At 40.2% G+C, this 27,333-nt stretch overlaps 1 protein-coding gene across 2 annotated transcripts in view; it reads right to left on the reverse strand.

Annotated features, from left to right (window-relative positions):
• The window catches only part of GRM1 (glutamate metabotropic receptor 1), a 397,765-nt gene that overhangs the window by 63,657 nt on the left and 306,775 nt on the right, over positions 1–27,333 (reverse strand). For both annotated transcript variants that reach the window (XM_065927760.1, XM_065927761.1), the window contains exon 4: positions 1,793–2,039. In XM_065927760.1, coding sequence (XP_065783832.1) covers positions 1,793–2,039 — 247 coding nt within the window. The remainder of the gene's footprint in view (positions 1–1,792; positions 2,040–27,333) is intronic.

A 27,333-nucleotide genomic window follows, 5' to 3' on the forward strand; every position in this document is an offset into this window, starting at 1 on the left:
TTAAATACTTAATTAAACATGAAGGAGAAACAAGCTAAAATTGTGGGTCTATATTTTAGATGATTTACAAATAGAGAGAGGAGGTGGAATCTTACATCTCTGCAGTGGGGTAAATGTACCTGGCCCTGTCCTAGACACATTGTGTATGCTATAGGATCATGAAGGAAGGTTTCCATCCCCAATCCAATCCTTTACAGAGCTGGTTTGAAGTAGAACCCAGGATTACAACCATGGGTTTAAAGGGGCGTGGGAGGAGGTGGTCAGTGTTCTGCATCTTAGACCCACTTGTGCCATCTGGTACCACTTCCTAAGGTGCTCAGCTCCTGGATGCCTTCCACATGCTCAGACCCTGCGTCACTCTGTCCTTCCCACTCTCATCTCCATCTAAAGTTGCTCCCACCTAACTGGCATCTTGGAAGGAATCGGATACATCCGTGGCTTTAATTGTTGACTATTACGTATATCATTTATCCTTCCTGGAGCTGTTGGATTTTAGTAGGAAGAATCCATTGAGGCCCCACAAGGTGCTCGCTAAATGTAGAACTTTAAGCTTCCATGAAAGGAAGAGATATGTGGAGAATTATTTAGGGTCAAATAGTCTCTTATAGTCCCTTTGAAATGACATTAAGAAGGTTGTCAGCAACTTTACCTAATTTTAGGATTAGCTAAAAGGCAATGCGATGTTGCAAAAAGATTACAAGTCTCAGAATCAAACGGCACTGCCTCTACCAGCTACTCTCTGGGTGACTTTAGGGGAGTTTCTTAGTTTCTCTGACACTCAGCTTTATCATCTGTAAAAGGAGATAATAATATGCCTGTGGCAATGAGGATTAAATGATTTGCTGTTCCATTTTATCACAACATATGCTTTTCTAAAATCTCCCATTCTGCAAGCTTTCATACTGAAAGATAACAGGGCTTATGAGGAAAAAAAAGAGAGAGAGAGAGACTGTGGGCATTCTGTGCAGCAGCCAGACTGAGGGCCTTTTTTCTTTCCTGTTGTAGGTTTTAATTTTTATCCCACTCTTCTGATCATCCTTTGCCTAAGAAAATCCCTATGAATGAACACAACTACTCTTTATACTGATAACATCCTCTATATACCAATTACATGGAGACTAATTGGTGTTATAAAAGCAAGTACTGCAGAGGAGAGAGTATATAAAATGACTTGGGAAAAAATATATGTATACATTTAGTTAGATTTAATTTTCCTTTGCTTCTTGATTAATTCTTTGGAAGCCATAGAGACTCAATATGAGGCAGAAGATTCTTTTCTTTCTTGTTCCAAGAAATATGTTAGTGGGAACATAAGGTAGCCTGAGAAAAAGGGACACATATGGTTCTCTTCATATATTAAGATCTTTAAGCAGATAAGATGAAAATTTTCCACAAGCAGTATGGCATTGGGATTGATCAATCAGAACATGCTGACCAGATGTTGGCATGCCAGGGAGGGTTCTGCTGCTCCGATATACTCACTCTGGTTTCTTGGGCTTGCAGGACGGTCCTGGGCCTTCTGGGGGAAGACCAAAGATGATAGTGGAGTGTGTTTTGGGGGAGCGGGGTTGACACTAGCAGGATGTAGGATTGGGGGTGTTTACCAATAAGTATTTGATGTTTTATAATGCCATCTCCATCTACCATTAGCCCCATCTTTTTAGCTATCTAATTGTATCTACCCTCATGACACCCAGAAAACATGTGACCTAAAGGAGCCAGAGTGTCCATCTGTCTGGCTTAGAGAGGATCACAGGGTTATTTGGATCCATTATGGAAAGGTCTGCTTTACCTTCCAGGAGCATCCCCTTTCTCATCAAACCACACCTCCTCTCCAGACACACCGATGAACGTGGACTTGATGAGGAAGTCCAGGAGTTTGCTGCCATCGATGGGCTTCATGGCATCGCAGAGGCCCACGTGGCCAGGGCAGAGGGCCTGGTGCATGTTGTGTAGCCCGTGCGCCATGGCGTAGATGGCATTGATGACAAACCCCATCTTACTGTCCTGGACATAGTTCTCTTCTAAGCTTTCATTGCCTGTAACATAAAAACAGATTACTTCCAAGGTTGCAGTCATGAAGCTTAAACCCACGCCATGGCGTAGACGGCATTGATGACAAACCCCATCTTACTGTCCTGGACATAGTTCTCTTCTAAGCTTTCATTGCCTGTAACATAAAAACAGATTACTTCCAAGATTGCAGTCATGAAGCTTAAACCTACATGTTTAATTCTCAAATGCTTTTCAGGGCTCTCAGAAGAAGGGAAAGCCAAACATACTGTCTAAGCTTTGTATTTGTGACTAGCTCTAGATAGATAGTATATTCTATCTTCAAATAGTTTATTCAATTTTATTTTCTGAATTCAATAATGGCTTTATAACATATAAAACAAACACCATAGAGGTTAAAATAAAGAACATTCACATATTGCAAGGAAATCCTTAAGGAGCAACGAAAATAACTCTTATTTCCTCTGTGTTCACAGAGATTTATATTAAAAGTCTCCGTATATCACAGTCCTGGAAAAGTGTTTTTTATATCTTTTGTGACAATCCACAATCTGTCATAAATCAGTTTGTGCAATATCTAAACCTCAATATTTTCTTTTGATGATTCCACTAATTTTATCATCTCTAAGATCACAAAAACCAAGAGTGAAATGAACTGGTTAGTATGAATTTCTTCTTATATATGATTTGCTATACAGAAATATTTGAATAAGATTCGCTAATTATCAGAAACTCACATAAAATGCTTCTTGATGGAAGAGTTACACTACACCTTTAATCTAAACATTTAGCTTTATCTCTGAATTTCAAAACCTCTGCCATTATTCCCACCCATGTCACAGATGACAGCCTAAATAGGTCATTAGACCCTAAAGTGCCTGGGCTGGATAATAGCAGAATATTTTAGGAACTTAGAGAACTTAAAATGTTTAGAAGAAATGGTGAAGAGTTTTGACTTTGATGTTGAGCTTGAGATTAAATAAGACATTTATAAAGAGTTCTAAGACTAATCTATTTAGGTACACATGAAAATGTAAAAAATATACATTTGCATCTATCCTGTGAGTGAGATTTGAAATATTCAGGCCAGGTTGAAGGGGGGAAAAATTCAATTTTAACTCATCTTCCAGTGCTGCTTAATAGGAAATTGTTAAGAGTGTGATTTTCTAAAGTAGCTTTCCTAATTGAAAGAAATAGGAGCAAGAGAGGCAGAAAGGGCATTTTAGAATCGAACTGTGCATAATAAGTATAGAAGTTGCATAAAGCAGAAAACAAACATCCTCCCTGCAAAAACTAAGAAGCCATTGAAATAAGGTGATTTATGTCACCCAGAACCCCTGGATCTTAAATGTTAGTTTGCTTTCTCTCTATATTATATCAGGATATAAAAGAGATAAATTAATGCCATATGTCTGATAAGTCTTAAATGAGCCTTTAAAGACTCTTCAAAACCTCCAAGTGTTAGAGTTAAATGTTAAAGCTGTTAGAGAAATTACCAGCAGTTAAAGAAGAAGAAAAAAATAGACAAAAATTGGATGACAAAATAACCTTCAATGTAGCAGTTACTTAAAGACTTCTGCTGCTGCTGCTGCTAAGTTGCTTCAGTCGTGTCTGACTCTGTGCGACCCCACAGACGGCAGCCCATCAGGCTCCCCCGTCCCTGGGACTCTCCAGGCAAGAACACTGGAGTGGGTTGCCATTTACTTCTCCAATGCGTGAAAGTGAAAAGTGAAAGTGAAGTCGCTCAGTCGTGTCCTACTCTTTGTGACCCCATGGACTGCAGCCTACCAGGCTCCTCCGTCCGTGGGATTTTCCAGGCAAGAGTACTGGAGTGGGGTGCCATTGCCTTCTTAAATAGTTCTAGCAACTATTAAAGGAAAGTTCTACTAAAACCATCCATTTGAGTGGCTGCTATTAAAGTAAGCCCTGGGAGCAAACAATAAGAAAATATGTGTTCTTTACCAATTGGAAAGTTTTCTACTGGGGACAAACCTTATGACCACTGAGTTTGCTGTTTTGTTTTTGTTTTGATAACTATTATCAATATGTATATAATGCACCTTTAATAACAATTATCAAATCAAAACAACCTGTATCTATCTACCAATGTTATGATTAAGGTGAGTGAAGTCACTCACTCATGTCCAACTCTTTGGGACTCCATGGACTGTAGCCTACCAGGTTCCTCTGTCCATGGAATTTTCCAGGCAAGAGTACTGGAGTGGGCTGCTGTTTCCTTCTCCAGGGGATCATCCGGATCCAGGGATTGAACCCAGGTCTCCTGCATTGGCAAGCATGTTCTTTACCACTAACTCCACTCCAGTTAAGATGAAGAAGCCCATCCTGTCAGTATTTATCATACAGAGAACCAGGAAGCTAAGCACGTGTCTTCAGGGAATATTTGTCATGCAAACCCGTTTCCAAATAAACACAACCAGCCTGTGTGCTTGTGTAAATCTGAAGTGACACATGCACTTCCCTACCACCAGTCCGCTAGGTCTGCACTTGAAGGGGATGTGCCTGTGGTCAGTAAGAAGTCTCTTTCCAGCTTCTACCCCAGCTCAGGATGAACCAGCATTTGTAAAGGTTTGGCACTGAGTTAGAAAAATCACATGGCCTTTACGGGACCATTTTCTTTGCCATAGCAATGGTCCCAGATGATGTTGCAAGAATTCATCAACAGACAGAATATGTGACAGGTTTTCCTGTTGCCCAAAGATCCTATATTTTCATGACCAGTGAATACAGAATCCAAACTAATAATATTGTCACTTAGTGGGAAGGTGAAAACCCTCTGACTCCTGGGAGTTTAGTGCCTTTTTAATAACACTAGTCACAGAGTTATTAGTGAGAAGGGGATTTCATGATTCATTTTCTGTGGTGCATTAACTGTTACAGGCCACTAGGGTATCATTAAACCATTACTTTTTCTAATATACTTAATGGAATCAAATAATCGTGGTTGACTGTGTTTATTTACCTTCAAAAGAATACCTGCCTAACTACTTCATAGTGGAATGTGAAAATAGCTACCTTGATTTGAAATAGTAATCTTGTTCTTATTGCAAGAACACAACAGGGCTATAAATTGCTGCCTGAGTGTGGCTGCACGCAGAGCCACCACAGGAGAAGAAACAGACTGTATACCCTCTGAAAACAGGAAATGCATGGTGGTGGGGCAAAGGCTTGGCTATTCTATCTGCTGCCTAATTTAGGACGGCTATCCAGCAGAGTGGTATAGCAGAGAGAGCTCTGGGCTAGGCGCTTCAACACCTGGAACCTAGTGAGATGGAGCGGGACCCTGTGAGGCTCTCCCAGATAGAAGTCCTTTCTGTGTCCCCAATTTCTTGTTTTGGGCTTCCCTGGTAGCTCAGACGGTAAAGAATCCACTTGCAACACTGGAGACCTGGGTTTGATCCCTGGGTTGAGAAGATCCCTTGGAGGAGGGCATGGCAACCCACTCCAGTATTCTTGCCTGGAGAATTCCTATTGACAGAGGAGCCTGGCGGGCTACAGTCCATGGGGTCGCAAAGAGTCAGACAGGACTGAGTGATCAAGCACAATTTCTTGTTTGTAGGAAATGGGCTTCGTTCAGCCTCCTTGACCATCCCTGAGTTCCAAACTGTAGACTCCAACAGTTGCTTTTGGGGAAGAGAGGGCATGCAGAAACAAAGAAGGAGCAGTCAAGAAACAATAGTACACCAGGGGGCTGTACTGATTCCTCCCTAAGGGATGAGCATATCAATATCTTCTAGTTCTTTTGCAGGAAGCAAGGCCCCCACCCAGGTGGAGGACAGTAACTTCAGGAGCCCTGGAAATTGTCCTGTTACCACCCCTCATCAATCAGAGAAAGTCGTGCACCTTTCAGTGCTCACCCCAAATCTTGACTATAAAACCTCTCCCTGCTGAGCCATTAGTGGATTCTGGTTTTTTGAGCATGAGCCACTCATACTCCTTGCTTGGTCCTGAATAAATCTTTCTTTGCTCCAAACTCTGACATTTCAGTCTGCTTGACCTCCCTGTGTGTTGAGTACATGAACTTGTGTTCAGTAATACTAGAGGCATTTCTGCTGTAATATATCAATACATGTCCAACAAACTCTGGAACTTGGACAAGGGTCTGGATCTCCTAGAGTCCCGTTTCCTAGGAAGTTAGAGTCTCAGTTTCCTAACATAAAAAATACCATAAGTGTATTCAGATTAACTTTCTGAAGATGTCTTCCCCCCCTCTAAAGTGTCTATGTTTTGCTTCTCCAGTTCTACCTTTATTGGTATTTAGCAAAGTCCTTTACATATATTATCATTTTTCAATCCTTAAAACTGTATGAGTTTCTGCCTATTATCACCATTTTATCATTGAGAAGGTTAAAGCACAGACAAGTGAAGTCTCCATTGGGGAGAAATGCCTTCCTTTCTCTTAAAGCTCCTTTGTGAAGAGACGCCTACTGAGCACCATCTCAGGCCTTCTGTCTTGCCCAATGGGAAGGGAGGGATGACTCATCTTTTTGCAGTACTGGGAAAAAGAAATGCATGCTCAGCTCAACCTCTTCCTCATCTGGAGGCTGACACTTGACAATGGTTCTCAATGGTCGTGGTTGATTCTCCAGCCTTTGGTAAATGTGGGCTGTAGCTGTCCAGTTGAGCCAGCAGGCTGTATGTGTGTTGGTGTCTCAGTTGTGTCTGACTCTTTGTGACCCCATAGATTGTCGTCCGCCAGGCTCCTCTGTCTATGGGATTCTCCAGGCCAGAATACTAAAGTGGATTGCCATTCCCTTTTCCAGAGGATCTTTCCAACCCAGGGATTGAACTCTGGTCTTCTGCATGGCGGGCAAATTCTTTACTGTGTGAGCTACAGGGAAGTCCATGTGCCATAGAATAGACTGGTTAATCTTTCTAATATTGCACATATCTTATCTGTGTCCCTAATCTAGTTTAGATTTTTTTGTTTTTCAGTTTTTTTGTTGACTTTTAGAAACCTTTACAACAAGGTATAACTCACATATGGTGCAGAAATTTTTACTATACAGATTAATAAATGTTTATATATGGAGTTGGTGATGGACAGGGAAGCCTGGTGTGTTGCAGTCCATGGGGTCAAAAAGACTCAGACATAACTGAGTGACTGAGTTCATTAAACGAACTGAACTGACATATGGACATACCCACGTACCTGCTCCCCAGATCATGTTATAGAGCATTTCTAGAGGCTTCCATTTACTTACAGCTTCCTTAATTTATCCCAGCAATGTTTTATGATTTTTCAGTATGCAGGCATTTGATTTTTATGGCACTCCTACAGTTGGTTGGATGACAGCACTGACTCAATCAACATGAGTTTGAGCAAACTCCAGAAGATAGTGAAAGACAAGGAAGCCTAGTATGCTGCAGTCCATGGAACTGCAAAGAGTCAGGCATGACTTAGCAACTCAGCAACAACTACAACTTGTGTACTTGAAGAACATTTTAATTATTTTCTGCCTGTATAGAGAAATACTACTGATATTAATATTTGTATTTTGCTCTTGTATTCTGCAAGCTTGCCCAATGTACAAATTAATTCTAGATTTTTTCAAATTCTTTTGAGTTATCTACATATGCAATCACTTTGTTAATAAAACATATTTTATCTCCATCTGTTTCACTCCTGGGTCTATTCCTTAGTTACATTCAGATTGGAGAAGGAAGCACATTGGCTGGGTCACTGAAATCCCAGGGGTTCTGCATTCAAGGTCACACGGCTACCAAGGACAGAGGCAGTGCCAAGGGGCACTGTGTGCACAAGAACAGCCCTATGCAGTGGATGGAGCAGTTCTAGAACAGATGAGACATCAGTTAGCGAAAGGCATTCGTTTGACTTTAGTTGTTCTGGGTCTTTAGTAATACTGTCCCAGTGTTAATGTCCAAAATGGAAAAACTGAAAATAATTTAAAAGAACCCTAAACTCCAATGAAGTGCTTTTGTTGATGCCTGTTCTTTCCTTCGAATTAGTACAACCTTCCCACTATGCATGTAGGTCTATTTATGCTGCTTTTTCAAGTAGCATTAAATTCCAAATAAAAAGAAGCAAAATGAGCATTCTTTTTTCTCATCATAACAAGGAAGGGTTTGGAGAAATATTAATAAACATAACTATCCCTGGAGAAAATATTCTTTTGATTTCTTGGCCTTTTATCTCTCTGCTGCCTCTTTTTACTGGAGAGCACTAAATATTCAATACATACTTTGATACAATCTCTATTCAGATTGAAACACAAAGAATTGTAATTATTTTATATTGTTAACATATCAAACAAAGAAAGTGAAATTAATGTTCTTTTAAATGAACTGAGTATCAGATTAATTGAAGGAAAATTAATCAGGTCATTTTTAAAGTTATGACCTCAAAAGACGAAAATGCCCTCAATTTTTCTTGAAGGCATGGGCTGTTAAATTTTCCTTATGCTTTTCCAGGAAGAATTTGTGGTAACAGCCCAGGCTTTTTCATGCTCAAGTTTTAAAACTTCGAATATTTTGTTTCCTCTGACTCTATTTTCCTCTTTCTCGAAACATTTTCTCTGTTCCCATAGCAGAAAAATATGACCCTTCCATTATTTTCTATTCAATTTACTAAAATGTAAATGAATTTCTATGTAGAGTTGAAAAGAAGAAAATAGGGATCATTTACTTGAGTGTGTGTTTTTATCACTGTTATTAGCTGAATTTCTATTACTCCAACCCAACTGATCTTAACATATGTGAACAATACAGACATATTTAAAAATACATCACCACAATCTATTGTGAAGAGAAAAATCTCCTGGTTACATGGCACATAAACAGCAGGCTCCTTGTAAATTGCTGGTAATGTATAGTAAGCCTTCATGTCCCTGAAAATACAATTGCATTTTAGCTAACTCATATTTCAAAAGATTATAGTGTTATGTGAAAAACAAATGAGGACAATCCCTGGTGTGTTAAAGTGATGCTGAGGATTAGTCAGTAACATTCAGTTGAACTGTGGGGCTCTTTGTTTCTCTACAGAGAGAAAATAAGGGCAGCCCGTCGTGTGCCTTTGCCTTTATTGATCTGGCACAAAAGCATGTCACAGAGTTATAAACCACTCCCTCTGGAGTAACTAATCTTTGCAGGTCTGCAATAAGCATTTGGCAGGTAATCACAGAGATGGAGTATGTTACTGAGAGCTGGCTGCTTTAGCCAATGTGGGAAGTTGGGGTATTGTTAAAATTCATCAGGGGCTAACCCCCTTCTCAGCAACCTGCTGGGTCAGAATTCTTGGCAAGCCTATTCATCTTGGCTTCTTCCAAACTCTAAGGAGGCATAATATGCTCAAAGCTCCACTTTACTTTTTTAATGGATGGCAGAAACATGCTTTCCTTTACAAATATAAGGGAGTTCCATGATTTAAGCCTATTCAAGTTCTTGTCAACAGTTTGTCCTCTTGTAGTATCCCAAGTTTCACACTGCAGTGCTTAGATTGAGCTAATAAGTCAGAGTGGATTTTGCAGAAATACAAGAGCTATTTGTGAAAGCTCTACTTAGCTCTACCACTTTAGAGTCTAATGGCATCTTCTGGTAACAATATAGGGTCTTGTTTATTACAAAAACAAAACCTTAAAAGTTACATGGCGTAGTCAGGATGGCTGCTATCCAAAAGTCTACAAGCAATAAATGCTGGAGAGGGTGTGGAGAAAAGGGAACCCTCTTACACTGTTGATGGGAATGCAAACTAGTACAGCCACTATGGAGAACAGTGTGGAGATTCCTTAAAAATCTGGAAATAGAACTGCCATATGACCCAGCAATCCTACTCCTGGGCATACACACTGAGGAATTCAGATCTGAAAGAGACACGTGCACCCCAATGTTCATCGCAGCACTGTTTATAATAGCCAGGACATGGAAGCAACCTAGATGCCCATCAGCAGACAAATGGATAAGGAAGCTGTGGTACATATACACCATGGAATATTACTCAGCCGTTAAAAAGAATTCATTTGAATCAGTTCTAATGAGATGGATGAAACTGGAGCCCATTATACAGAGTGAAGTAAGCCAGAAAGATAAAGAACATTACAGCATACTAACACATATATATGGAATTTAGAAAGATGGTAATGAAAACCCTATACGCAAAACAGAAAAAGAGACACAGATGTACAGAACAGACTTTTGAACTCTGTGGGAGAAGGTGAGGGTGGGATGTTTTGAAAGAACAGCATGTATATTATCTATGGTGAAACAGATCACCAGCCCAGGTGGGATGCATGAGACAAGTGCTCGGGCCTGGTGCACTGGGAAGACCCAGAGGGATCGGGTGGAGAGGGAGGTGGGAGGGGGGATCGGGATGGGAAATACGTGTAACTCTATGGCTGATTCATGTCAATGTATGACAAAACCCACTGAAATGTTGTGAAGTAATTAGCCTCCAACTAATAAAAAAAATTAAAAAACAAAAAAGTTACATGGCGTTAGCATTGTAAGGGAGAAGGCAATGGCACCCCACTCCAGTACTCTTGCCTGGAAAATCCCATGGACAGAGGAGCCTGGTAGGCTACAGTCCATGGGGTCGCAAAGAGTCAGTCACGACTTAGCAACTTCACTTTCACTTTTCACTTTCATGCACTGGAGAAGGAAATGGCAGCCCACTCCAGTGTTCTTGCTTGGAGAGTCCCAGGGACGGGAGCCTGGTGGGCTGCCATCTATGGGGTCACACAGAGTTGGACACGACTGACGTGACTTAGCAGCAGCAGCAGCATTGTAAGTCCACTTTTATGATTGACTTCTGATTAATACAATACAGTCTTTATGACTTGACAAAATGCTGTACATAGAAAGTCTACTTTGGGACATATTAAGGATATCATACTTCAGCCTCCTTCACACTGAGTGATAAAATGGAAGCTTGGAATAGAAACCTTCCTTGTTCTGCAAAGGCTCTGGGGTTTAAATATAGGCCATAAGATTTATTACATGCCCCTATCACCTACAAATGGGATATACTCTGGATTTCCATGTGAGGTTCATTTCTGCAGGGCGCTATTAGTTGACATTTTACACTGACATTTTATCTAGAATTAACAATCCTTTTAGACCACAAGGCTATCTGTTCCAAAGTTGGTTGGGATTTTTGGAATGACATATTGCTTTTTATGTGGTGTCTCCCAACAGCATCTCTAGAAAGAACCAAACTCAGAATTCCTAAGGACTTAATAAGAACTCATGGCTAGTAAGACTTCAGGCAAAATCCGTCACAGAATTAAAAGAGTAGCTCCTAAGATTAGTGTTGTCAAGGGTCTATGGCTAAAGCACATACAGGATTCAAACTTCATGCAAATCTGCTTCAAAGTGTCAATCACTCTGCTCAGGTTGTGAAAGGCATACAGACATAAGAATGCCAAATATAGATTCTGTAAGAGGCACTCCCTGAGGGTTCATGGGCTGATCCAAATCTATTAAAATTATATTCAGGAGTAGAATATAAACACTATATTCTAGTTGGTAAAGTTGTTTATCTCAAGGTATTGGCTAACAGTTCTGAAATAGCTGTACACATATACCAAGGTTGAGAAAATAAATGAAGAAATGGATGACAGAAGACAGAATTCAAGTTTATTACGCCTGCAGTGGGGAAGGTTACTGATAAGCAAAAGGAAAAAGCTAGAATAAATCATGTGTTACTGGAATCAAGGTAAAGGTATCAGTATGAATTTAAATTTAGCTTAGTACATGTACTGATCAATCAATATAGAAATAACCGTGCTTATGCTTACATGTGGATTGGTATACATATACTTCCCAGCTCTGTCCCTGGATGCATCAATGTCCCAATCTTAACAAGCATATCCAGTGCCCAGATTTTGGATTCTAACACCACTCTAATAAAGAGGATTAGGATGCTTTTGGAAAAATAACCAATTTTAGGGCTGGGGCAGGAAGTATACAAGATGAGCCTGAAGTATCATGCAGTGACAGAAAATAAGGAAGTACTTAAGAAATAAAGCAATAGAGATATGTCAAAGGAACACTAGAGTCAACTGAAAGAGCTCCCAGTGGTCAAAGCTGAGACAATTTGAGCAAGAAAATCAATAAAATAGTATTGAATTATAATTCAAAGTACAAAATATAAACATTCTTGAGTCCACACTGATATAAATGAAGGATTAAATTTAAAAAAGTAAATGAGGAACAGGCAAATCTCCTGTATATAATTCCAAACAATTTATGTAGCTACTCTGCCCTTGAGATGCTGAAACATAATTTCCACTGCCTACATGTGGGATACTCTTAGCAATTGGCTTTCAAAGAGTACAGTACAGGAAAAAAAAGGATATAGAAACCAGAAACCTAGTATATGCTGCCTTTTCCAGGTGATCAATGCTAATATGATCAGTGATAAATTGATGGGTGTATTCTTGATACATTGTATTGAGAAAGACACTTCATCTCTGTGGTCTTCTCCCAAAACTCATAATCTCAGTCTGACTATGAGAAATACACTAGGCAAACTCTACAAAATACCTGAGAACTGTCAAGAACTGTCAGAATCATCAAGAGCAAGGGAAGTATGACAATTATCACAGTTGAGAAAAGCCAAGGAGATATGAAAAATAAACATAATGCAATATACTGGATGGATTTCTCCTGGAATGGAGAAAGGAAAACTGATGAAATACAAAACAATACGGAGCTTAGTTAACATTAATGCACCAATGTTGACTTATTAATTGTGGCAAATGTCTCATAGCAGGAAGAGATGCTAACCATGGGGGAAACGGAGTATAGAGTATTTGAGAACTCCTTGATATATCTTTTTTTTTTTTTTTCCAATTGTGCTTGGTCTTCATTGTGGCACACGGGCAAGAACTCTCTGACATATCTTTGCAACTTTTATTTAAAACTATTCTATTGGGAGGGGGGATCGGGATGGGGAATACGTGTAACTATATGGCTGATTCATGTCAATGTATGACAAAACCCACTGAAATGTTGTGAAGTGATTGGCCTCCAACTAATAAAATAATATTAAAAAAAAACTATTCTATCAGTAAAACACAAATTAATTTTTTAAAAATATAGAAAAATTAGCATCCAACCTGGACTAGTGTCAGGTAATAAGAAATAACATGATTGAATGCTTGGTATGTGATGAGAACTTGATCAGGAGCTTTACATATACTATCTATTCACCTCACAATGACACAAACTGGGTGATATGACTATGCCCAGGTTACTAGTGGAAAATCCAAGGACTTGTCCAAGAACACACAGCTGAACAGTGTGTGACAACTAGCCTGACACCAAGCTGACTCTAGAGCTCTCACTCCTAGGTTCTACATTGCTCTACATCTTGCCTAATTGTAATCCAGGAGTATATTCCACTCATTAGGCTCAGGGAGAGATGTAGTATTTGATGATATATCACTAAATATTCTTGTGTGCAGAATGAAATTTGCCCTTGATTGTAGATTACATATAACCTGTAAAGAGAACATCCATGTATTTCATTACATGGTGATATTGTCCTAATTTATTTCACATGGATGATGTTGATATAGATGCAGAATTTTTTTACATGACTTTTTCCTGTAGATGCTTCATTCAGTACTTCACAGAGAAAGCTAAATCCAACAGATAAAAATCTTTTGGAAGGACACCTGCCACTAAGAGTCAATGTTCTAGATTCTCTGACCCTAGATGCTTCATTCAATACTCCACAGAGAAGGCTCAGTCCAACAGATAAAAATCTTTTGGAAGGAAACCTGTAACTAAGAGTCAATATTTTAGATTTTCTGAGCCTCAAACTCACCTAACCACAAGAAGCTGTTAATAGGCTCCCCAAGGTTTTAACTGACTTTCCAGACTGCTGCAGGGGCAATCCTTCTGGGCATGCTTGCTGTCCATGCACTTAAAAAGTTGAAAGTGCACTAGCTTCTAGGGGGAAATACCCACAGAAAGTTAACGGAAGAATCTAATTAACCAAGTGGCCCTTAAGGCAAGCATACAGTCCTGCTTGGTGATTTCCATTTGGAAGACACAAGGTAAGAACAAACTTTGAGGAGGCCCCAAATTATCACAAGGAGCTCCCTCAAGCAGGACCCACGCTCTGTGCATGGAGTTAATGTATACTGGGGTCAAGTCTTTGCAAACTGACTTTGCTCAAGCTTATCAAAACACACTCATCAAAAATACACTAGGGGAACACGGAATTTAACATCTCTGACACCATATTTCTGTTGACTATTGGACTTTTTAGTGGATTCTAGGATGCCAGGTGTTAGAGTCTACTTGGATGGTGCCTCAGTCACGGAATTCAAGACCTATTGAAATAACTGAACAACACTTTAAGATGTTTCCCTGCGATTCATGGGGTTGCAAAGAGTTGGACACGACTGAGCGACTGAACTGAACTCAACTGATGTGTGTATGCACACGTGTGTGTGTGAATGTGTGTATATGCTTGTACATGCTTTGGGTTAAAACAGCTGTATGTGTGCATTCAAAGCACTGATCTATTTTGAGACCTGCTATTTTGCAGAATTCTTCAGATGAACTTAAACATAGATAAAGGAAGCCTCCTACTTCACAGAGGGCATGCTGAGTTGTCACAACACTCTGAGTAAGGTTATAGCTGTGGCATTGGTACTCCTTCACTCATTGCTTACACAGTTAGGAACAAACAAGCAGCATCAGAGGTAAATTCTACCCTAAACTAGAGATCAGAAGACCAATGCAGAGATTAGTTTGCTGAGAAATGAGCACTGGAGCCAAGGCATATACATTCACTCTGCCTGTACTCGGAAATATTTGGGAAGAAAAAAAAACAAGAAAGAGATTGACCAGGATGACACCATCACATTTATCAAATATAACAGCTTCTTATAGTGATGAGGTCAACAGGAAAAACATTAAAAGCATCTTCTCCATGAATACTTGGCATTGACTTTCCAGTCGTGCCCACAGAACTATAAAGGCAGCAACGATTTCTCTGCCTCCACAACTCTGAACCAGAATCATCAGATACGCTTGCAACTGCTCACATAGACGGGAGCAGCATAAAAATTCACTGGTGGATTTTGTGTACCAATGGATATTGTGGTTTATTGGTGAGTTGCTATTTGCCTGGCCTCCCGAATGCAATGGAGATACAAGATTTAGAAACCCAGATCAGCTTGTGATGCAAAGAGAAAGGATGGCTGAGGGCTACTTTGCTGCAAGAAATCCACCATAACACGTTCCCTGTGTTGTGTGTTCAGCTGCTGAGTTTTGTTTGACTCTTTGTGACCCTTAGGACTACAGCCCACCAGACTCCTCTGTCTATGGGATTTTTCAGATACGAATACTGGAGAGGGTTGCCATTTTCTCCTCCAGAACACATTCCCTACTCTTACTGAAAACTGCAAAACCACCATCATCTCATCAGAAAACTCCACTTGCAATGAGAGCATACCTTGCTCTTTCTCATGCAGTAATAAGAGGTATTTAGACAGTTGTCATCTACATAATCTCAGTTGTTCTCAGAATGAATGACTGACAGCTCAGGAATAGGATCATGATCTAACAGTGGCTTAATTATTATTGATGGAGACTAGCGTACATAGAGTCGGACACGACTGAAATGACTTGGCAGCAGCAGCAGCATACATTTAAGAACACTCAAAAGGAAACCTTATATGATGACTATAAGCTATTACTTGAGATTATGAACACAGACTAATATAAATGAAGTGTCTATTTAACATATTACTCAAATTAGAAGCTCTAAATGTCTGTAACAATAAAATAAGAAGCTGTGTTTAAATGGAACAAGAATGAAGGAGGAAAGTTCAGGCAATTATTTCAGTCTAAATCAGAGAGAAAGTTCTTCAGATCTCTTAAAAGGTAGAACCAAAATCATGCCATATCTAAGCTTGGAAACTGAGTGCTATTGGAAGAGAGCTGTTTAAGTTTCATAGATATTTGGTTCTCTGATGGGATGAAGAGGAATGAGGATGTCAGTACCTGGAATAATAGAGACTTCAAATAGCTTTTAGAATAAAATTGCAATGAGAAATGCCAGCTCATTCACTTAGGCTATTTAACAAAACAAGAATTGAATACTGCTGTGATGGCATTCTCTTTTTGAAAATCATTCATCCAGCCATCATGGCGCACATTCCATGTCAACCTCTGTGTGTATGTTTTGAAGAGTCAAATTGTGTGAGTCCTCCAAGACAGAGATTGAGGAAAGAAATCAATCACTGTGGAATTACAGGGAAGCTTCATGAAGGAGGGTGGACATAAGGCTGCTGCTAAACAAAGGTAAGACAGAGTAAAGAAAAGAGAAAGACAGAGAAGGGGCTTCCTATGTAGCAGAAACATTGGAAAATCTTTAAAGCCAGGAGTTCAAGACTAGGAGGAGTAAGGTTGATTCTTGTAGTAGATACTCTTAGTGCCCTGCTCAGATCACCTTTACCAGCCCGAATACAGATGCCGCAGACGCTGCAGTGTGACTGATGACTACCTATAGCTGCTTTCTGTGAAGAATGACTCTCAGACAACCTGGGGATACCTCATCAAGAAGGGCATCCACCTCCCCTGGCAATACTCCTTATAAGAACTCAGCCAATGGCTAACTGACTCTGAAGTTCAAAAAGCTGGCCTCCTCGCTAATTCTGTGGTCAATCTGTATTCCAGGGCACCCAGCTGGGATCAGACTCCAGCTCAGACGTTGCCAACTTATTTCCCAGCCCCATCCCGATCCCTTTCCTCTTCTCTAAAGAGCACACTTCAATATATTATTAGCAAAAGATTTTTTGCATCTGGCTCTGCTTCTCAAGAATTCAACCTAACATAGGCCAAACAGCTGTAAAGTACTAGACCGTAGCTAATAGACTTGAGACTCTAAAACTCTTCCCAGCTTTTCCACTCCACAACAGGATTGATTGTGAAGCACTTCTCTCGTTATTATCAGTATTGTACTCTTTTAAGGTATCTGCTAAAAGGAAGGTTCTGGGCTCCAGCCTAGACCCATTAAAAAAGAATCACCATTACTGAGACGGGGCTTCCCTGATAGCTCAGTTGGTAAAGAATCCTCCTGTAATGCAGGAGACCCTGGGTCAATTCCTTGGTTGGGGAGATCGCTAGAGAAGGGATAGGCTACCCACTCCAGTACTCTTGGGCTTCTCTTGTGGCTCAGCTGGTGAAGAATCCACCTGCAATGCAGGAGACCCTGGTTTAATTCCTGTTTGGGAAGATCCCATGGAGAAGGGATAGGCTACCCACTCCAGTATCCTGGCCAAGGACTGTATAGTCCATGGGGGTGCAAAGAGTCGGACATGACTGAGTGACTTTCAATTCATTCAGTTCAATCAATTACTGAGACCAGAGCACTCTGGTAGAGTCTCATGCAATTTAAGGATTAAGAATGATGCACTAGGACTTGGAGCAGGATGTTATTGGTGGAAATCAAACTGGTGGGCAAATGAAAAGGAGAGGGACATAGGAGTTGGGGATAAGACTGAAAGAGGGGCTTCCCAGATGGTCCAGGGATTAAGATTCTGCCTTGCAATGCAGGGGACGTCAGTTCGATGCCTGACCCAGGAGGATCCTTCATGTCTTGGGACAACTGGGCCCATGAGCCACAACTTACTGAGCCCGCACTCTGGAGCCCATGAATCACAATTATTGAGCCCATGTCCTGCAACTGCTGAAGCCTGTGCATCTAGAGCCCAAGCTCTGCAACAAGAGAAGTTCAACTACTGAGCCCGAATACTGTACCTACTAAAGTCAGCGCCTAGAGCCTGTGCTCGGCAACAAGGGGGTCACTGCAATGAGAAGCCCATGCTCTGCAACTGGAGAAAGGCTGCATATAACAATGAAGACCCAGTGCAGCCAAAAATAATAAATAAATTTTTTTAAAAGGCTGAAAGAGAATTTAATGAATTTAATAAGAGATTTAATGAAGAATTATAGCAGAGTAATGCAAATGATGCATCTTAGTAGTAAAAACAAATTCCCCAAATAGGGATTCAGAACTGGAAAATATGTAACAGAGAAATGTGTGTCTTTGTTCATTGGTGCCACTTCTTTAACCCTTAGGGCTCTTCCTTATAAAATGGGAATAATGAAGCCTCTACTTAACAACTTATATGCCTATTATGGAGACAGACTGAAACAATGTTCTAGTTGCTTTAAACCAGTTGGAAGAAAGGGTGTTACATAAATACAAATTCCAACAACCATTAATACCTTCTTGGCTGAGTTTCAAAACCACAGTCAAGATTTAAAGCCTTACAATATTCATGAAGCTGTAATGAAGTTCAAGAGGCTTCAGATTTAATCTGCAAGATGTCAGTCAATGAAAGGAATTTCCTATTCAATTCCTAAATTATTCCTAACTGAAGGCAGATAGCACCTATAAGAATTCTGCAATTGGAGACTTATATTTGCTTTAAGGGTGAGACTGCATAATAGATAATTTTTCTCATTAAATTTTGGCTGAATTCCAAAGGAAAAAAGATTTTAAATGAAATTATTTACACAGAAATTCACTCAAGGTTGAGGTCTAGTCCTATGTCACTGGGACCATGGAACGGTCATGGCCTGAGAGAAAATAAGGTTGTTAAGACAAAGGCCTCAAGCTTATGGTGATTTATTAGTGACACAAAAGACATCGTTGCACACTAATAGCATGTGAAGATGCAGATAATGACCTATCAAGTGCCTTCCACCCTGTATAACCACTCTATTATAGCATACCTGCTTTCCCTGGGACTTCTCCACACCTGGCAGAGGTAAGTAGATGGGAAGTATATATGAAGATAGAATGGTAGATTTGCATTCTGGTCTTAGCCTGTTCATATGAAATGATACAACTATAAGTCATTAACACATTTTAGCCTTGGCTTCACCATATGTTTTCAGAAGGATAATAAAGTCAAATGTACATGTATTTGTGTTGTGAGAAAATTTACATGGTATTTGTGTTGCATGACTATGCACAACACAGTAAACCTTTCTGGGTCAAGGTTCTTCATCTTGTAAAATAAGAAAGGATGATCTGGGTAAATGTCTACGTTTCCAATCTGGATTCGAAGTATGTGCAGATCTCTACCCTAAAGTTAATCCTCTGGCTGAGGGAAGCCATCCCATTCTCCATGATTGACAGTGGCATTCTGGGGACTAGCATGGAAGACTGAGGAGCCTCATTCTTTCTGGTCACTGTTTTTCAATTTCTTATTTCTTAAACCTTACATTGGGGCTAATAATTAAGGTAAGATGTATGTAAGTTCCACTTCCGGGCTTCCCAGGTGGCGGTAGTGGTGAAGAATCTGCCTGCCAACACAGGGCACACAATTCCTGGGTTGAGACGATCCCCTGGAGAAGGAAATAGCAACCCACTCCAGTATTCTTGCCTAGAGAATCCCATGAAAAGAGGAGCCCGGTGGGCTGCAGTCCATGGGGTCACACAGAGTCAGACATGACTGAAATGACAGCACACACATGTTTCACACCTCTGCCACTGTTTACTTCCTTGTAGAAAATCTCCTTGGTAGTGAGGTGGCTGAAGGACAAATAAGGCAAAGAGAGGAAGAAGAGAAGATCAGATTGAAAATCGAGGACTTTATAATCATAGTATGTGACTGGATATTTTCCCATTGCATCTTTCTAGAATTGAATGAATTAAATGTGGTTGGAGGGACAGAATATCAGAGATATTTTTTGCTTGAGCTGGGCAAAAAAATATGATACATATTTAAACATGGATGTAAGAATCAGCAGCTCAGGATTTCAGGTTCTGTCTTTAAGGTCTTGAAGCAGTCATTGTTTGCACTCATGCATGATTAACTTCTTCCTGGGAGCAGCATAGCCTGGGTGACAGGAACAGTATCTTATCAGGTAGTCAGAGTCTCTCCTACCAGCTGAATCCTTTCAAATGATGCCAGATGATTCAGCATCTATGCCTGCCCACATTACCAACAGGATATAATGAAATCCACATGTAATTTCTTCTTTGGTCATTGTCCTGAAGAACCAAAACAGAGATGGGGCAAAAGACTTGATACTCACTTTAGGAGAGAATCCAAAAAAACATTGAGGTACATCAGTGTTGTTCAAATGTCAGCAACTACTCCCCAGAGAGGTCATAGTTCATGCATGTTACTGTGGTCTTGGAGAAGACTCTTGAGAGTCCCTTGGACTGCAAGGAGATCCAACCAGTTCATCCTAAAGGAGATCAGCCCTGGGTGTTCATTGGAAGGCCTGATGCTGAAGCTGAAACTCCAATACTTTGGCCACACATGTGAAGAGTTTACTCATTGGAAATGACCCTGATGCTGGGAGGGATCGGGGGCAGGAGGAGAAGGGGACAACAGAGGATGAGATGGTTGGATGGTATCACTGACTCGATGGACATGAGTTTGAGTAAACTCCGGGAGTTGGTGATGGACAGGGAGGCCTGGCGTGCTGTGGTTCACAGGGTAGCAAAGAGTCGGACACGACTGAGCAACTGAACTGAACTGAACTGAACAGCATATTAAAAAGCAGAGACATCACTTTGCTGACAAAGGTCCACCTAGTCAAAGCTGTTGTTTTTCTAGTAGTCACGTATATATATAAGAGTTGGACCATAAAGAAGGCTGAGTGCTGAAGAACTGATACTTTTGAATTGTGGTACTATAGAAGGCTTCTGAGAGTCCCTTGGACAGTAAGGAGATAAAACCAGTCAATCATAAAGGAAATCAACCCTGAATATTCATTGGAAGGGCTAATGCTGAAGCTGAAGCTTCAATACTTTGGCCATTGATGTGAAGAGTTGGCACACTGGGAAAGACCCTGATGCTGGGAAAGATTGAGGGCAGGAGGAGAAGGGGATGACAGAGGATGAGATGGTTGGATGGCATCACCGACTCAATGGACATGAGTTTGAGCACACTCCAGGAGATAGTGAAGGACAGGGAAGCCTGGTGTGCTGTAGTCCATGGGGTCACAAAGAGTCAGACACAACTTAGCTACTGAACAACAAGGTAAGTTTGCCAGCACAATTTAACTAAAATTTTACAAGTGTCTTTTATGAAGATGATATACTTTGACAATGAATAAGGAGTGATAACTTTTAACTTGTGTGCTAGGCAGAAGGCTGCTGTACAGATGTCCACATGTCTGGAACCTGTGAATGTTCTGTTGCATGGCAAAGGTACATTGTAATTAAGGTTGAGGAACTTCAAAATAAGGGAATTATTCTAGATGATCCAGATAGATCCAATCTAAACCACTTAAGTCTTGGATGTAGAGAACTTTGGCTAGGTGGAACAAAGAGTGTGTCAGGAAACAAATGGGAGGATTTGAATCATGAGAGGAAGTTGTTCCTTGCTGGAGCAGTCATATGGGAAGCAGGAAAAAGTGAGAAACTCATAGGAACAACTGTTGGCTGACAGGCAGCAAAGAAATAAGGACAAGCTTCAAAGAACAGATTTCAGTCAACAACCTAAATGAGCTTGGGAAGGATTCATCTCCAGAGCCCTGTGAGACACCACATATGACTCAGTTGAGCCAGTTATGCCAAGACTTGTGACCTACACACTGTGAAATAATAACTGGGTGTTGTCTTAAGCTGCTGTGATCATTTGTTAAGGCAGGAGTAGAAAATGAATGGGCTTCCCTGATTTGGCTCAGATTGTAAAGAATCTGCCTACTATGCAGGAGACCAGGTTCAATCCCTGGGTCAGCAAGATCTTCTGGGGAAGGGAATGGCTATCCACTCCTGTATTCTTGCCTGGAGAATTCCATGGACAGAGGAGCCTGGCAGACTATAGTTCCATGGGGTCATCAAGAACTGGACATGACTGAGTGACTAACACTTCCACTTTCAGAAAACAAATATCACTCTCACTGACTGATATACATGGTGTATTAGTCTCCAGCCAACTACAGAAGGAAATTTATAAGGACACTCAAGGAGAGATACTTAGCTTTTATATTTCATGAAATCTACCACCTTATTGGTGGTGCTCTAAGGGTACATCTCTCTGAATATTTAAGAAATAAAGAAATGCTTTTTACTCTGAAATGATAACCAGACTGTATTCAATCTCCATTCTAGTTCTATGATTTTTTCCAACTTCCAAGTTATTGAACACATGAAAGCACATCTTTCCCCTATCAACCGGTTGATTTTAAGGCCATTTTTCAAAGGCAGTTGTCAGCCAGACTGTATTTTTTTTTTTACTGTCACTTACAGAAGCTTCAAGTCATCTTTAAAAATAAACATGTTTGAGGTTAGAAGGTTTTCTTTTAAAAGAAAGTGGGAGAAAAAACTGATGTCTGTCTGTACACTGCTTACTTTCCTTCAAACCTTCTGAAGAGGGTATTAAGACTCTCATCCTGGAGTTGAAGAAACCAAGGTGGCGCCCTACCCCATAACTAGTGAGAAACACATGATATAGAAATTCATTTTGTCAGTTTTCTGATCATAGAGTCTTAAAAGGACTTTTCCAGGTAATCATTAATTATATCTCTTGCTTATGACAAACTTCTGAATTTATTAATGGGATTTGAAATTACACATACACATGTCTCTTTCAGATCTTGATTCCTCAGTATGTATGCCCAGAAGTGGTATTGCTGGGTCATATGGTAGTTCTATTTCCAGTTTTTTAAGAAATCTCCACACTGTTCTCCATAGTGGCTGTACTAGTTTGCATTCCCACCAACAATGCAAGAGGGTTCCCTTTTCTCCACACCCTCTCCAGCATTTATTGCTTGTAGACTTTTGGATAGCAGCCATCCTGACTGGCGTGTAATGGTACTTCATTGTGGTTTCGATTTGCATTTCTCTGATAATGAGTGATGTTGAGCATCTTTTCATGTGTTTGTTAGCCATCTGTATGACTTCTTTGGAGAAATGTCTGTTTAGTTCTTTGGCCCATTTTTTGATTGGGTCATTTATTTTTCTGGAATTGAGCTTTAGGAGTTGCTTGTATATTTTTGAGATTAATCCTTTGTCTGTTTCCTCATTTACATACTGAGGAATCCAGATCTGAAAGAGACACGTGCACCCCAATGTTCATCGCAGCACTGTTTATAATAGCCAGGACGTGGAAGCAACCTAGATGCCCATCAGCAGACAAATGGATAAGAAAGCTGTGGTACATATACACCACGGAATATTACTCAGCCATTAAAAAGAATTCATTTGAATCAGTTCTAATGAGATGGATGAAACTGGAGCCCATTATACAGAGTGAAGTAAGCCAGAAAGACAAAGAACATTACAGTATACTAACACATATATATGGAATTTAGAAAGATGGTAACGATGGCCCTATATGCAGGGCAGAAGAAGAGATGCAGAAGTACAGAACAGACTTTTGAACTCTGTGGGAGAAGGTGAGGGTGGGATGTTTCGAAAGAACAGCATGTATATTATCTGTGGTGAAACAGACCACCAGCCCAGGTGGGAGGCATGAGTCAAGTGCTCGGGCCTGTTGGGCTGGGAAGACCCAGAGGAATCGGGTGGAGAGGGAGGTGGGATGGGGGACCGGGATGGGGAATACGTGTAACTCTATGGCTGATTCATATCAATGTATGACAAAACCCACTGAAAAATAAAAAAAATAAAAAATAAAAAAAGAAATTACACATACACATACACACAACAGTGAATTAGATTCTGTACTTTGGTTTGGACAACACCTTTTCCCATTGTTTCCTGTTCATTACCCATTTTTCCCTAGCTAAAAAAAAAGTATAAAAACACAATATCATTTTATTCTACAGAGATTGATTCTTCATCTCCTAGTGCCTTCTCTCCAGGCTGGGGCAAGCCCTTATGGTCCTGGCTGCAGTGGAGTGAGTTCTAAGTTAAGATGAACATATTCTGTCATAATTCCAAGACAGCTGATGGAACATTCCTGGTAGTTCCCTGAAACCCACTCCTACTGGTGCCTAAATTCTGCCATGGTGGCGTGACCATCAGTTTCTCTTCTGAGAGGCCACCCCTGCGAGGCGTGGCTTCAGGGACATCCACACCATCTCTTCCTGCAGGAATCTAAACTTCACAGCACATTTTTTACAGCATGCACTTTCCTGCCCTGTCAGTTATTATACCTTATATCAGTTTCCGTATCTCATAATTTTGGACTTCATTATTTTAGCCTACCGTGCTGTGATATATAATCTTAGGTCATGTTATTTAATTGAATCATGTGAACATGTCCTGTCACCGCAGTCAGACAATAAACTCTGTGAGCACAGGTATCATTTTATTAATCTTGTGCACCCCATAGGGTATCATTACATGCTCACACAGCATTTGGGACACAATAGTATAGAATAAACATCTGGTAGATTTACTGATATCGAACTTAGATTTAATCAAATAGTTGCTGGATTTTGCTCTTGCTACAGGGTGTATGTATTACGTCCTTTTTGTTTTTGTCTAAACATCAAGGACTTTCAAAAAGCAGCACTGTAAAATAAAAGTAATTGGTAGAGTGGGGATAACGTCAGGCTGACAGTGCAATGTTTAGATGTGGGCTTCTCTGATGGCTCAGAGAGTAAAGAATCTGCCTGCAGTGCAGGAGATGTGGGTTGGGAAGATACCCTGGAGAAGGGAATGGCTATGCACTCCAGGATTCTTGTCTGGAGAATTCCATGAACAGAAGAACCTGGCGGGCTACTGTCCATTGAGTTGCAAAGAATTGGACACGACTGAGAAATGAACACTTTCAAGAAAAGGAAACAAGGATAAGAAGAAGGAAAACACTTTTTAAAATCTAAGATAAAATAGAAAATTTAAATATTGGATCAACAATATCACTATAATATGTAGAAATTGGTTATGTATAAAATATAGCTTATAATATAAAAAGATAAGTGAAAATAAATTTGATAAGGTAATGGGAATATAAAAAAACAGATTTCCTGTAGATTTCTGTTGTTATTTTAACATTAGTAGCAGTAGTGTAGCATTAGTTGCTCAGTTGTGTCTGACTCTTTGTGACCCCCTGGATGGTAGCCCGCCAGGCTCCTCTGTCCATGGAATTCTCCAGGCAAGAATCCTGGAGTAGGTAGCCATTCCCTTCTCCAGGGGATCTTCTAGATCCAGGGATCGAACCTGGGTCTCCTTTATTGCAGGCAGATTCTTTACTGTCTAAGCTACAGGAAAACCCCTATTTTAACATTATCTTCCTAGTAAAAACTTTTTGAAAGTACATGAATTCCAATGGAGATAGTACAAATATCAGTAGTTACCAGTGCCAGGAGTTGGGGGCAGTGGGTGGGGAGAAGGAGGAATGACTTGTAGGAGACCAGTGGATTTTTTTTTCTTTAATATTTATTTTCTGATTTACTTCATGATTATTAGTTTACTGAGCAGTGGATTTTGAGGGTAATGAAAATACGCTGAATGATACTATAATGGTGGCTGTAGGTCATCACACATTTGTCCAAACGTGGAAAGAACAGAAAAATCTCAAAAGTGTGATTTATAAGATAAATATCACATGTCATGTTTAGGTAAGTAAAATGGCTTTAAATGCGTTATATTTATGTATATACATAAAGAGTTAATATCATCAAGGCAATATTATAATTTAAATATTTGTGTAAGTGCATCACATAATTTATTTCACTTAATTTTAATATTTGCACTTGAACATTGGTATATACTTCCCATATTACAGATGAGGGAACTGAGGCCTCAAAATATTTTAAAAACTTTTTTTTCCAAAGTCACACATATCAGGGAATAAAGCCAGAAATCAAATAGTGATTTACTAACCCACATCTAGGCTAAAGCAGGACTTTGTGTGTATGTCTGTGTGTGTGTGATACTTTAAAAAAAATTTTTTTTTCATTTATTTTTGTTAGTTGGAGGCTAATTACTTTATAATATTGTAGTGGTACACCGAGGATACTTTAAAAATTTTTTTTAAATTAATTTATCTATTTTAATTGGAGGCTAATTACTTTACAATATTGTAGTGGTTTTTGCCATAAATCAACATGAATCAACCATGGGTGTCCATGTGTCCCCCATCCTGAACCCCCCCTCACCTCCCTCCCCATCCCATCCCTCAGGGTCATCCCAGTGCACCAGCCCTGAGCACCCTGTCTCATGCATCAAGCCTGGACTGGAGATCTATTTCACATAGAGTAATATACATGTTTCAATGCTATTCTCTCTAATCATCCCACCCTCGCCTTCTCCCACAGAGCCAAAAATTCTGTTTTTTACCTCTGTGTCTCTTTTGCTGTCTCGCATTTAGGGTCATTGTTACCATCTTTCTAAATTAAGAGCTTGAAGACAGTAGGTCACACTTTTGTTTTAGCTGCAGCAGTGCTTCAATTAGCAATACTGTCCACAGAGAAATTTTAAACTAGAGAGCAATATAAATAATTGCAATTACAGAAAATTTCACCTGGTTTCTGGCATTTTATAAATTCCACAGAGATGGTACTTTCAAACTTCTGGCAACTTTGCACATAGACATGATGTGGCCAAAGAAAATTTGATTCATTTTTATGAGCAGACGCGCCTCGCCAAGATGAGCACACACAGTGTGAAGCAGGGAGACAAAGCAGATGGCCGTCCCACAAACTGCAGGGTACCTAGAACACCTGCCTGTCAAAATTCACCCTTCCTGGTTCTACCAGCCTCAACAGCCTTTAGTCTCCCTTGCCAGATGCCCCCACAGAGTACCTATGTTTAACGTCTTTTGTTTGTCTTTCATCACAGAAGTTTGCGAAAGGTGGGGTGAGAAGGGGTGAAGAGGGTCCAACCTGGAACCACCAATATGACATCACTGAGTTATCTGGTTGTCCCTGGAAGCCCGAGAAGAGCCTTAAGGGAGCAGCTCTTTAAGGGAAATGCTTAGTCTTCCAATGAGCTTGAGTGGCTCACTTCATCGACCCCATTGCCTTCCCTGCTCACACTTGAAATGCATGCAGTCATCATGACCTCAGCCTACCTTAAAGATGTTATAGGGATTAGCCCTCATAAGCCATTTTTTATTCTCCATAGAAATGATACTAAGGGACTTGTTTAGGACATTACAAAGTGGTCTCTCAACCACGGCTCAAACACAAAGTTATCTCAGGATTCCATACCAGGAAGAGCTTCGTTTCCATGAAGGATGGTATGCAACTTGTGTGTTTGTGTCTTTTGGATGCTATGATTCAAAGCTAGAGCTGTTACCCATCTCTAGCCACAGAACATAATCTCATGACATGTATTTTGTCTTTAAAGGCAACTTTGACTTTTTCTCTTTTTCCCTCCTCTTTTACCCTGCCTTTAATCTACAAACTCTCCATATTGTATAAAGTCATATCGTAACTGCC

The sequence above is a fragment of the Muntiacus reevesi genome, chromosome 3, assembly GCF_963930625.1.
Source record: "Muntiacus reevesi chromosome 3, mMunRee1.1, whole genome shotgun sequence".
Lineage (NCBI taxonomy): Eukaryota > Metazoa > Chordata > Mammalia > Artiodactyla > Cervidae > Muntiacus > Muntiacus reevesi.